This window comes from Pogona vitticeps, chromosome 1 (genome assembly GCF_051106095.1).
Source record: "Pogona vitticeps strain Pit_001003342236 chromosome 1, PviZW2.1, whole genome shotgun sequence".
Classification (NCBI taxonomy): domain Eukaryota; kingdom Metazoa; phylum Chordata; class Lepidosauria; order Squamata; family Agamidae; genus Pogona; species Pogona vitticeps.
In genome coordinates, this window is record NC_135783.1 from 294676583 (window position 1) to 294690509 (window position 13927).

The 13927-nt window shown below is 39.1% G+C and overlaps 1 protein-coding gene across 6 annotated transcripts in view; it reads left to right on the forward strand.

Annotated features, from left to right (window-relative positions):
• Positions 1–13927, forward strand: part of PALS1 (protein associated with LIN7 1, MAGUK p55 family member) — a 76460-nt gene that overhangs the window by 26466 nt on the left and 36067 nt on the right. For all 6 annotated transcript variants that reach the window (XM_020799761.3, XM_072986120.2, XM_078390344.1 and 3 more), the window contains one exon: positions 6011–6517. In XM_020799761.3, the coding sequence (XP_020655420.1) occupies positions 6151–6517 (367 nt within the window). In that variant the 5' untranslated portion in view covers positions 6011–6150. The remainder of the gene's footprint in view (positions 1–6010; positions 6518–13927) is intronic.

The window sequence follows — 13927 nt, forward strand, 5'->3', positions numbered from 1 at the left end:
TTGTGTGTGAATTAAATTAATGGTAGCACAGTTTCTGAGAACTTGTAGTGCTTATTTCATATTTCAGTACAGTATGTCTGGGAAATTGTAACGGATAGAAATTTAATGATGGGGTGATTGAATGATGAAATTATTTGCATTAATAGAGACTGTTCCTTGATCCTTCAGAAAATGCGTACAAATACCCAAAGACTGCCCAGTAGTGGAACTCTGTGCAGCAAAAACTATTTTTCCCCATCTTTTTTTTTTTTTTTTTTTTTTTTTTTTTTGCACTAATCAGGTAGGGGTAGAGAAGGCCATTGTGGCTGGGAATGCTAAGAGGTTCACTAGAGATCTTAAAATGAGAATTCAAAATTCCTTTGAAAAATGTTGACCATAATTAATAATGATTATTTGTCATCAAGTTAACTCTTACTTATTTATGGCAATCCTTTTCAGGGTTTTCTTGATAGAGAATACTCAAATGTGATTTTCCATTCCCTTCTTCTGGGCATCCAGGGACTGTGCAGCTTGCCTAAGGTTACACAGCCTGGCTCTTGTTGTATATACAGTGGTGCTTCGCTTAACGACGATAATCTGTTCCAGAAAAATCGCCGTTAAGCGAAAACATTGTAAAGCGAAAATAAAAACCTCATTGAAATCCATTGAAACCCATTCAATACATTCCAATGGGGTAAAAACTCACCATCCAGTGAAGATTCTCCATACGGCGGCCATTTTCGCTGCCTGTATAGTGAGGAATCCGTCCCTAAACACAGCGGGGAGCCATTTTAATCACCTGGTGGCCATTTTGAAACCTCCAATCAGCTGTTCAAAAACCGTCATTTTGTGAAGAATCGGTTCCCAAAGTAGGGAACCGATCATCGCAATGTGAAATTCCCCCATTTAGACCATTGTTTTGCGATCGCAATTGCAATCGCAAAAAGATTGTCGTTAAACGGATTCGTCATAATGCAGGGCAATTGTAAAGCGAGGCACCACTGCATATTGGGGAATTGAACAACTTATCTTTTGGCTTCAGAGTCAAAACTTAACTCACTGAGCTGTCCAACTAGCTTATTTATGGCAGTGCAGTGGCCTTTTGAATAATATTTATATACAAGGATTCATTTGGTATATCTTGATATATGCTGCTTAGATATATAAAATGTTATTTGCAATCTTTTAAAGATCCTTCTACACTATTTGAAGAAATGTGCTGAATTTAATTACATACTGTGAAGTTGATTCAGTCTTATGGCAACCCTTTCCAGGATGTTTTAGTTATAGAGTACTCAGAAGTGGTTTAACATCCCCTTCTTCTTGGTGCAGTCTAGGATCAGATCCATGGTTGTGCAGACTGGCTCTTCTATAAGACTCAGTAGGAAACTGAACTCCTGACCCCTGGCACCACACAACCATAATATTTGTGCATAATGCTTGGGGAATATACAGCATATCACTGGAGTATACCCCCTCACATTTCATAAATATTTTAGAATATCTTTTCATGTGACAACACTGAAGAAATGACACTTGGCTACAATGTAAAGCAGTGAGTATACACTTGTATAACAGTGTAAATGTGCTGCCTCCTCAAAATAACGCAACACACAGCCATTAATGTCTAAACTGCTGACAACCAAAGTGAGTACAACCCCTAAGTGACAATATCCAAATTGAGGCCATGTAGCTCATTTCCCTCCTTGGTGTCATGAGACCCCTTAGTGTCACAAGTCCCAGGTGTGAATGGGAAGTAGATGTTCTCGCTCTCAGTCTCTCTGACTGGTCATTGGAATTACCACATGGCACCTCATGGTAATGAACTATCTGAGGATCTGAAAAAACCAATTGTCGCTCTACATAAAAATGGTCTAGGCTATAAGAATGTTGCCAAAATGCTGAAACTGAGCTTCAGCACGGTGGCAAAGACCATACAGTCGTCTAACAGGACAGGTTCCACTCAGAACAGGCCTCGCTGTGGTTGACCAAAGAAGCTGAGTGCCTGTGCTCAGAGTCATATCCAGAGGTTGGCTTTGGGAAATAAACGTATGAGTGCTGCCAGCATTGCTGCACAGATTGAAGGGGGGGTGTCAGCCTGTCAGTGCTCAGACCATATGCCGCACGCTGCATCAAATTGGTCTCCAGGACTATTGTCCCAGAAGGAAGCCTCTTTTAAAAATGATGCACAAGAAAGCCTGCATACGGTTTGCTGCAGATGATCAGAATAAAGATACGGATTTCTGGAACCGTGTCCTGTGGTATGATGAGACTAAGATAAACTTCTTTGGTTCAGATGGTGTCCAGCGTGTGTGGGGGCAACCAGGTGAGAAGTGCAAAGACAAGTGTGTCATGCCTACAGTTAAAGCCTGGTGGTGGGAGTGTCGAGGTCTGGGGCTGCATGAGTGCTGCCGGCACTGGGGAGCTACAGTTCATTGAGGGAACCATGAATGCCAACATGTACTGTGACATACTGAAGCACAGCATGATCATCTCCCTTCGGAGACGGCCACAGGCCAGTATTCCAACATGATAATGACCCCAAACGCACCTCCAAAACGACGACTGCCTTGCTAAAGAAGCTGAGGGTAAAGGGGATGGACTGGCCAAGCATGTCTACAGACCTAAACCCTATTGAGCATCTGTGGGGCATCCTGAAACGGAAAGTGGAGGTATGCAAGGTCTCTAACATCCACCCACTCTGTGGTGTCATCATGGAGCAGTGGAAGAGAACTCCAGTGGCAACCTGTGAAGCTCTGGTGAACTCTATGCCCAAGAGGGCTAAGGCAGTGCTGGAAAATAATGATGGCTACACAAAATATTGACACTTTGTGCCCAATTTGGACATTGTCAGGGGTGTGCTCACTTTTGTTGCTACCGGTTTAGACATTAATGGCTGTGTGTTGCATTATTTTGAGGGGGCAGCACATTTACACTGTTATATAAGCTGTATACTCACTGCTTTACATTGTAACCAAGTGTCATTTCTTCAGTGTTGTCACATGAAAAGATACACTAAAATATTTATGAAATGTGATATACTGTATCTAAAACTCTTCTAAGAAGCAAGACAAAAATGCTGTTTCTTAAGAGGTGTAACCTGTAGTGGTTTAAGTCTTAACATTCTACAAATTAAAAATTTATCTTTGGCTCAAGTATAAACTCTTGGGATGCTTTCAAGTGTAATGTTTTGACACTTTTTAAACCTTGATAAAAACTTTTCAGTCATCTACGTGATCCCCAACCTTTTTGGGGCTGCGGACCGGCTGGGGGGAGTGAGTTCCATGAGGGGGGGGGTTTGGAGGGGCACCCCCATGCTCATGCGGTGGGCATGTTGTGCCTGTTGTGTGTGTGTTGTGCTCTCACGCATGCATGTGAGCGCGACATGCCACCGCCTGCATGTCACGCCCACTGCAAGCGTGATACACCCACTGCGAGCATAACACGCCCCCTGCATGAGGGTGTGGGGCAGACCTGGACAAAGTGCGGCCCATGGGCCACATATGGCCCGCGAGCCGCTCCTGTCCGGCCCACCAGTCGTCGCTCCAGTCCTTAAAAAGTTTAGGGAATTAACTATGTCAGCCTTGTAGTTTGTTCACTGCAGGGCCTCACCCAATGGGACTTATTACTACCCACAAATTGGGGGCCTATTACTACCCAACTAATGGGGGCCTATTTTTAAGTAAAGTTGGTTCGGCCCCCGAACACAGTTCAGATTTTTCATGTGGCCCCCTATAGAAATTAATTGCCCACTCCTGGTGTGGGGGGCTGGTGGAGATCCATATCTGCGGCCCAGTTTCGGCAAGCCCACGGACCGGCACTGGGCCACGGACCGGGGGTTGATGACCCCTGATCTACATAATAAAGGAATACTCTTGTGATTGTCACTTTGGATAGCATTGTTCAGAGAAGACTGTCCTGGAAAAGTTTTTTAAAATCTTAAATCTATTAAAATTAACTCGACATTAGAGATTATAGTTGTAATGTAAATGGAGATTTAATTTAAAAGTGTTGATAGTGATGCTTGCTGAAAAAGTTCTGGCCACATCACACTATAGTTTTAAATATAGTTGTTTCATTAGATTCTATGAAGCCTATGTTGGTATCAAACATATCTTTGCTTCTCATAAATTTGCAGCATGGATTATCATACCCTGTTTCCCAAAAAAATAAGACCTAACGTGAAAATAAGCCCTAGTGTGATTTTTCAGGATGCTTGTAATATAAGCCCTACCCCCAAAATAAGCCCCATTTAAGTCAGACTCCGCCCTTCACCATTGTGCAGCAACCAGAAGAAGATTACATGGCTGTATTTGAATAAATGTAGATTGTTGTATATGAAAAAAAAATCCCCTGAAAATAAGCCCTAATGCATTTTTGGAGCACAAATTAATATAAGACCCTGTCTTGTTTTCAGGGAAATTTATATGCCTTTTAAAGACAGGCAAGCACGTTTATAGAAGGCATATCATGGTGGAAAAATGGTATCTCAGTGTCTAAAGGCGATATATCTCTGTGTGCAGATGTCAGGTGAAATATGAGTGATAGCATCACCTTCAGGTCATGGTTGTGACCTGTCAGCCACATGGTTCACTAATACTGCAAAAGAAATGCTGGACTAGATGGAACGTTAGCTTGATCAAGCATGATAATTGTGATCTTGTTATACACGAGTAGCAGGCTACATTTTCAGCTTGTAAAAAAAAGGCTTAGTAACCACAATAGAGAAAAAATGCTAAAGTCAGGACCATGGTTTGATAAACAGGGCACACCTCCAGTTTCTGTGTTCATGTTTAAGTAGAAGGGAGTAAAAGTAATAAAGTGGTGAAAATAGAAACTTGTTTTTATTAAGCTTGAAAAATTGCAGTGGTCATTGTGTTCAGTCTGTCTTTAATAGTTTTAAGTATTAATGAAATGATTAAGTAGGCCAGTATACTGGGTAATAAAGTTTTAAACAACAAACACATCTGGTAGTATATTATGCATCCTCCTATATCCTTTATTGCCAAGTGGAGCACATAAATATTTTGAAACATTCAGAATTAGATACTCCTGGTATAAAGGGGGGGAGGAAATCTCCTATTTGAAGTGCGGATTATAATTATCAAAGCTGTTTCATATTGTGATAACAAAACCCTAAATAACCTTTTTTTTAAAAAAAAAAAAACAAATCTGAATTATTTTATTCTTGTGTGTAACAGTAACTCAGTAAATTAGACATGGGCTGCCAAAGTGTTAATTTGCAATACAAAAACAATTCAGGAACTAGGGTAGTTTTCAAAGACATATGAGTCTTAAAAACTTCGAGAAAAACAATGTATCTGCAAAGACATGGAAAAACAAGGTAACAGTACCTTCCTAGAGCAAGATTATTGACTTATAGGAAAGACTAAGTGATGAAGAAACTAGCTATTCTATAAAGTAAATCTTCCAGGAAAAAACTGCTAATTATGAAGTCAATAGTAAGCCTAATCCAGTTATGAGTGCATTGTATGCAAGGTTCCCTATGAGGTGCATGGTGAATAGACGCAACTCCACCCCCCCCACCACACAAAGCTTCTAGTACTCCACACACCCACAGCGATCATTTCCAGCCCCTTTGGTTCTGATTATGACAGAACTCCGCATGGGGGGGGAGTTGTGTGCGTGAGGGGATGGAGCCCTACCCAGCAGGACTGAAAATTACAGGGAACATTGACTGTATAGATGAATGTGCATGCTACTCCATTGCCTGTATAGTGCTGGGCATTTATGGGTCTGCATGAATTTCACATATGAACATCAGTTAAGATCAGATGTTTCCCTTCCTCTGCCAGTGTAATTATTTATATTGGCACTGCTTAAGATTTTATTTTCGCTTATTCCACTGGATAGCAGCTACCTGTTTTCTACAGAGGTAGTACATGAATATTTGTGTGTCTTTCAGTATTTATTCTAAATCTACTGCTAGAAACAGAACATAGTGCTAACCTTACATACAGGAATAGTTTCTTCCACACTAACTCTATGTTTTCTCTGATTTTCCTCCTAGGTGTGCCTACTCCATTTTCTTTTGGTAATTTATAAGAAGAATTGTTTGACATTATAATGGATTTTAAGTTGTACTCTCAAGAAAATAGGCCATATAATAGCTTTTATGACTGACAAGCAGTGCAGTTTTAACATACAACCATGACAACCTCTCATATGAATGGACACATAACAGAAGATTCAGACAGTGAAACAAAAAATGTGGATCTTGCCCCTCTTGAGGAACCTCAGAAGCACAGAGAGATGGCTGTTGATTGCCCTAGTGATTTGGGCACCAGGATGATGCCACTACGACGGAGTGCTCAGCTTGAGCGGATTCGACAACAACAAGATGACCTACGGAGAAGACGGGAAGAAGAAGGAAAAAAACAGGAGCTGGACCTTAATTCTTCTATGCGTCTGAAGAAGCTAGCTCAAATTCCTCCCAAAACTGGAATAGACAATCCTATGTTTGACACGGGTGAAGGAGTTATTTTGGAGAGCCCACATCATGCTGTGAAAATCCTAGGTATGGACAACTTTTTAATTAAACGAAAACTTAATACTAAAAAATACAATTAATTGTTACTAACAGTTCAAAACAGTCTGAATCATTATAATAATAGAACGCTTGATTCTCATTTGCACTGGGAGAATTTTACATATATGACACTAAATCAACAGAACTGTTTAAACTCTCATGAAATTTTACCAGTACCCAGCAGTCTCATGAGTCTCTCTGGGATTAACTACTATTGCTAAACAATCTTCAGATACAGGCCATATGTCATTACCAATGTTCCCTCTAAAGTGGATGTGTACACTTCTCTACCTCCCTTTGTGCAGCTCTCTTCCTCCTCCACACAGCAGTCATGTTAGGTTCTGGTCATGACGGAACTCTACGTGCGGGGGGGGGGGGGGGCAGAGTGACGTGCACACACAGGGGCAAAGTTGTGTCTGTGAGAGGCAGAGCCCCAGCCAGTGGGGGTTAAACTAGAGGATACATTGGTCATTACACTAGTTGTATTATAGTACTTTTAACCTGAAAGTTGCTAGAACATAGTTAATAGGCCAGGAGGGTTGTAGCTTGTGCAGAAGCCAAAGTTAGCAAAAGATGTGCTGTGCCACACCTACCAAACAGTGGCTCCAACTTGCCATAATTAAACTTGTTATTGTCTCTCATATGAGTGATTACTAATCCTCAAAACAGCAGAAGATTAAATTGGATTTCTTTTCCATAGTTACTACAATTTGCTAATTATCTGCTCTCTATTTTGTTAAATGCAAACAACAATGTAAATAAGCATTTAAATTTAGTTTAACTCTCAATCTTCTGAAGCTGAAACAAGCTAATAAGTACATGCCCATTTCCGTCTTAACAAAGATTATAAGAGCGCAGGGATCTCTGTCTTCAGAAACTTAATTGTTAAACCTTGTCATCAATGTTGTATGTCTCCCTAACTTACCAAAGCAGCTTTTTCCAGGCATTTATATAAATCCCAGTGGTATGCTTCAGCGGTTATTGGGGTAGGATGGTTAACTTTCTCTGACTTTGAAACAAGAAAGACTTAAGTGTTCCCTGATTATGCAAACCTTCATATGTATAGATTGTAGATCTGGGAGCTCAGTTACAGAGTTTGTACAGTGTGTACTCTATCAGTGCATCTTCAGTGGAACCTGGATCTCCAGCACAAGAATTCACACTCCTTTATCAAAGTTTGGTGTCACTACCCTGTGAAAATAAAGTCATTTTACAGATTAGTATTGTGCTGCTTTGACACTGCAGAGACTGCCTGATCTTAATGCAGATACATAGCTGTAGCGTGCATGAGGTTGAAAAGTCTGTTGCAGTTGCTCTGTAACATTATTAGCATTACGCAACAACAGCAAATTTTGAGACTAACATTAACACCTAGCTAAAATTTTAGCTAAAACTCAAATCTTGTTCATGTTTAGTCAGGAATCAATTTCATTTTGTTAGAGCATATAGTCAAGTAATTGTTGGAGTACAGCTTTCAGTATCAACCAAATCTACTGCAACACTTTTGCTAAAGAATTATTATACTCAGATACTTAGATTGATACATGGTATAGAGAGGAGTCTCCAAAAAAAAGTCTTAAGCTCAAAATGGAATGCAATACTGTATTTCAGTATTATATCTAATATTAAAATATATTTTAAAATATCTCATTTTAGGTAGGTAGATGGGATTGTTTACCTCCCATTTTGGTAAGACAGGAAGATTTCATTTAGATATTGCCAAACTTTGCTATACAGGAGGTCTAAAACTAATGTGGGCTGATGTTGCCAGTCATATTTGAGTGCTTTGCTTTTTTTGATCTCCAATGTCAGCATGTTTTGGGTTCATTAAAATCATATTGAATGTCCATGCTTTGTTGTGTTCCTATATCAAGGAGGGGAGGGTATACATGATAAACCAAAGGATAACTAATTTATAGATTAAATAGCGCACAACCTTTGGCTATTTTTCAAATTAAATATTAACTAGGTCTCAGCTCTTATATATCAAAGCAGTTATGCTTATGAGGAGCTCTAATTCTGTTTGAATATCTGTTTCAAACTACAAAAAGGTAAAAGAAATGAGCACTGAAGAGGTATAAGTCATTTCTGAAAGCTTGTGTTGTGTAAAAATCCCCTATTTTCTGCTTTTTGAATTCATCAGTCCAAGATTTGACAGTTCTGCTGAACTTCAAAACAAAATTTGAGCTTGCTCAGAGAACTGTCAAACTCTGTTAACATCTGTGACATGGAAAGGGAGAGAAACTATTTTTATTTTGTAGTTCTTTCAAAAAGAACAATGGCTGATTGCTGATACAGTATATCCCAAGAATGTAGTTTGTAACAATGTAGTCACTAGTTTGTCACATAGGTTCCTAGGACTAAAATCTTAAATGAGTGAACCATACATTCTACATGTGAATGCATTACTGTTGCTCAGTGGTAAGTAAAGTTGAATTCTAAATAATGACACTTCACCAGGGAGATAAACCCTTGTTTGTCTCTTCCTCATACAAAAGAACAACAACAAAACCCACTTTTTTCCCTCTTACCTGTGAGAGGGCAAGGTACTTTCTGCTGGTATCAGAGTTCTTGCATTTGGGGAGAGCAACTTTTATCAAAATTGCACAAAAATACAACAAGCTGCTACTTTATTGAATGTATTTATTAAAAAAAATAGAAGCATTAGTTGTATTGTTTTTGCATTCCTGAGGAATTAGGCAATACTTCCATGATTGATGACTATGTGCTATGTATCAAAAAATAAAAGACACTGGTTTTGCACAGGGATATTTTGTGGGGAAAAATCTGTTTTGTTCTCATGCTTGCAAGGGACAGCAGTTTCTCAGTAGTCTATCTCACTCTGTGGAGACACCCTGTCTAGTGAGGGAAAACAAATTCTGCAAGAATATTTAACATTCCTAATGTTCACATGCACCAGTTTTCTTGTTATTTGTTTGTGTGATTTATCTTATGTTACAAGAAGGTTATAATTTAAACTTTATTCGGTAAGGATAAAGCAAGTATTCTTCCCCACCCCACCCTTTTTTTTACTATAGTGCTTATCAGCATGTAGGTTTTTTACTGTTATGTTTTACCTTGAAAAATAGGGCTTAAGAAACATAGTAATTAATTTGATAAGCTGTGTTGTCCTAAAACAAGAACATTGGTAAATATATAGAAGGAAGGAAAATGTGTGTGAGCGAAGGCAAAGAAAGAAAGAAAGAAAGAAAGAAAGAAAGAAAGAAAGAAAGAAGCAACTCTTTATAGAATCAAATATTTACACTCATCAGCCACAACCTTAAAACCACCTGCCTAATATTGTGTAGATCCCCTTCATGCTGCCAGAACAGCTCTGATGTGTCAAGGCACTGACTTCACAAGACCTCTGAACATGTCCTATGGTATCTGGCACCAAGACATTAGAAGTATATCCTTTAAGTTTTGTGTTGCAAGGTAGGTCCCCCATGGACCAGATTTGGTGGTCCAGTACATCCCATGCTCAATCAGATTGAGGAATTTGGAAAATGACTCTTCATCATGTTCCTCAAACCATTCTGACCAATTTTTGCAATGTGGCAGGTACATTACTGCTGAAAGAGCCCACTACCATCAAGGAACAACATTGCCATGAAGAGGTATTCATAGTCTGCAACAATCTCTAGGTAGGAATGCCAGGGCCCAAGGTTTCTCAGCAGAACATTGCCCAGAGCATAACACTGCCTCTGCTAACCTTCCTTCTGCCCGTAGTGCATCCTGCTGCCAGCTCTTCTGCAAGTAAATGACACACTTTTAGATCATTTACCTGATCTAAAAGAAAACAAGATTCATCAGACCAGGCACCTACTTCCATTGCTCCATAGTCCAGTTCTGATGCTCATATCCCCATTGAAGATGCTTTGGTGGTGGACAGGGGTCTTTGTGGGCACTTTGACCAGTTTGTGTCTATACAGCCCCATACACAGCACACTGTGATGCATTGTGTGTTCTGACACCTTTCTCTCATGGCCAGCATTATGTTTTTCAGCAATTTGGGCTACAGTAGCTCTTCTGCGTGATTGCACCAGATGGGCTAGCCTTCAGTCCTCACATGCATGAATGAGTCTTGGGCGCCTGCAATCCTGATGTCAGTTCACCAGTTGTCCTTTTTTTTACCAATTGTGGTAGGTACGAACCACTGCAGACCAGGAACACCCCACAAAACTTGCCGTTTTGGAGATGCTTTTACTGAGTCATCTATCCATCACTATTTAACCCTTGTCAAAGTCATTCAGGTCTTTTCACTTGCCCATATTTCCTGCTTCCAGCACATGATGTTCAAGAACTGACTGTTCACCTGCTGCCAAATATATCCCTATCATTAACAGGTGTCATTGTAATGATATAATCAATACTATTCACTTCACCTGTGTCAGTCGTTTTAATGGTGTGGATGATCAGTGTATTTCAGCATGTTTTGTGAGTCAAAATTTTCTTCAGGCACAAGGAGTGCAAATACAGGTCCCCTGTATATATGTGTTGACAAAAGTTATCTCCAATTGAGGATTCAGATAATATACAGAGTGACATTGGTTTGTTTACACTAGTCCTAGCTTAAATAAAAGGTAAATGTTCCCCTTGACAATTTGTCCAGTCGTGTCTGACTCTAGGCGGTGGTGCTCATCTCTGTTTCCAACCCATAGAGCTAGCATTTTGTCTAGCATGACTAGACACAGAACGCCATTTACCTTCCCACCAAGATGGTAACTATTTGTCTACTCACATTTTTGCATTTTGCATGCTTTCGAACCACTAGGTTGGTGGGAGCCAGGACAAGCGACGGGGAGTCACTCCATCACATGGATTCAATCTTATGACTGCAGGTCTTGTGACCTTGCAGCACAGAGGCTTCAGCGGTTTAACCCGCAGCACCACCATGTCCCTTCAAAAAAAGCTAGGACCTGCTAATTAGCAGCTTTGTCTCATCTTTTGTTATCTGTATCTTTATCCTAAATAGTTTGGGGGGGGGGGACAAAGAAAATAGTGTGAGTTGCATCTTGATGTGATTCTGACCAGAACAATTAATTCTGCAGGAATTCTTCACATCCCTAATATTCACGTTCATCAGCTTTGTTATTTTTGTGATTTCTTTTCAATGTGCAGGTAGGTTACTTGGTGGGATTCATAATAACATACAAATAATATTGAGGATAAAAAAACGGAACTATCAAGGAGTGACTTTTGATCCATGAAACTGAAATAAATCTTTTGGTTTTAAAAATGCAAAGTAGTTTGCCTTTCATTCTATCTTTTTCTTGTTCTCCTTTTATTTTTTACAAATACATGAAAACAGATTAACACCTACTTCTTTGGAACCTGAAACTAGAATGTATTTTAGTTAGTAGAGTGGCTGTTGCTGCTCTGTTCTCCAGAGATGTCTCATGCAACATTTATTTAATGAGAGCCAGCAATAATTTCCTTTCACTCCTTCCAAACTACTTTCCTGTCATGCTGAAAACAATCCTCCCCTACAATTCTGCATCTCTTTTATTCTCTGTTATTCTTTGGAGTGATTCACACAGTGAATACTTTTCCAGTTGCTGCTGAAGTCAGGAAAAAAATGCAGTTGGGCCCATAACAAAAAGCAAAAGGAGTTTCAGGTAGGGCATTTAAAAGATCCATATTATTGAGGAGAAATCTTGCTATATTGTTAAATAGACCATCCTTTAACAAAGCAGTAACTAGGATACAGATATGTGTGTACTTCAGCATAAATATGGGTAAGGCAGTATTTTTCTTGGTACTTGAAATGCTGCTCTGGAAGCGCCTGCCTTCTGTGCACTTGGCCATAACAAGAGAGAAGCTGAAAAGCTCTTGTGTGTATGTGGAATATTATATATAAAACTTTGGATCTCGGTCTGCTTCTAATTATTTCATTAGAGTTGTAATGATGGGAATTAAATATTAATTTCAACATTCTGATTAGTCACTGTAGTCAGAAATATGGGAATTCAGGTGATATGTCTCATCAAATTTAGTGATTTTATTTTATTCATTTTCTTTACATAGTTATTTGCATCTATGTAAAAGACAGGCATGACATGTGTAATTAAACATATACTGTAATGCTATTTTTATTTATGAAACAAAGATAGAAGGAATACATCTTTAGCTGACCTGTAGGGACTTTTTTTTGGCAGTGGAAACCTCTTTATCTGCTTCTCTCTCTCTCTCTCTCTCTCTCTCTCTCTCTCTCTCTCTCTCTCTCTCTCTCTCTCTCTCTCTCTCTTTGTGTGTGTGTGTGTGTGTAGGGAAATACACCTTCTTTGCTGCAGTTATATACAATTATATACAGTTAGATTACAGTTACCTAACAGTAATGCTACTGGATTAATTGAGGCTTATCTCTGAGTAGTTGGCATAAGACTCATTGTTAGTAACTAACAGTCCACTCATATAACTTTAATTGTAGCATAATGCAGACTGTAGCTTCATCTGCTTTATCTGAAGTGTAACTATGACACTGTTGAGGCCTGTACTATAGGGTTTTTGAGTCACTGGTGAGAACAATGCAGAGTATACAAAGGGACAAGAAGTTTGATCCAGTTGCTTTGTTGGTGGAAGATAATAAAAGAGAAAAAAATAGACATAGAAGCAGAGTAGCCCTTACATGTGTTTTAAGAATTTCTAATATACTGTGGAGGGCAAAAATTAGAGTATTGTTATAATTGAAAAGGGTATTGTTGTGCATCCCATAATATGTAATTCTCTCTCACACACACACACAATATATACACACAGAGAGAGTATATATATATTTGTGTGTGTGTGCGCACGCGCGCAGTTTAAATCAAGTGATATGTGGATTTACATGAGATGCATACTTTTTAATCTAAATCAGTTACTGAAAAATAACCGTTTAGGACAAAAAATGTGCATCCCACCTAATTCCAGTTATTACTTAATTAAAAACCTCTCTAAAGTATGATACTAAAATATTTTGACATCTGAAACAGTTTCAAAGAGATTAAACGTTTTATATGCTCAGATGGGAGAATAGGGCTTTAAGAACTCATATTCTCTTATCTTACCCTTTCATGCTTCCAAATTTATGATACACTGTGGAATAATATGGGTTTTTGTTGCTTGTGTCTTTTCTTTTTATTCTCCCTAATTAAATCCTTTGCCATTTTAGGCAGAAAAGAAAATTATGGCTTTATCTCAATAGTGCTAACACGCAGGTATAATTTTCCTTCCTTTGTACAGTCATCTGTGTGTGACACAGTGGTGTTAAGCAGCCTTTATGTTTGCAGTAATTAGTTTCATGAATATTAGAAATTTTGCCTATTGAGCTAGTTCCTAGCAGTTGTAGGGTACCCTATACAGATGTTGTAATGTTCCAGGGAAGGGTAGGTGACCTCCCCTTAACTAAGACCTACA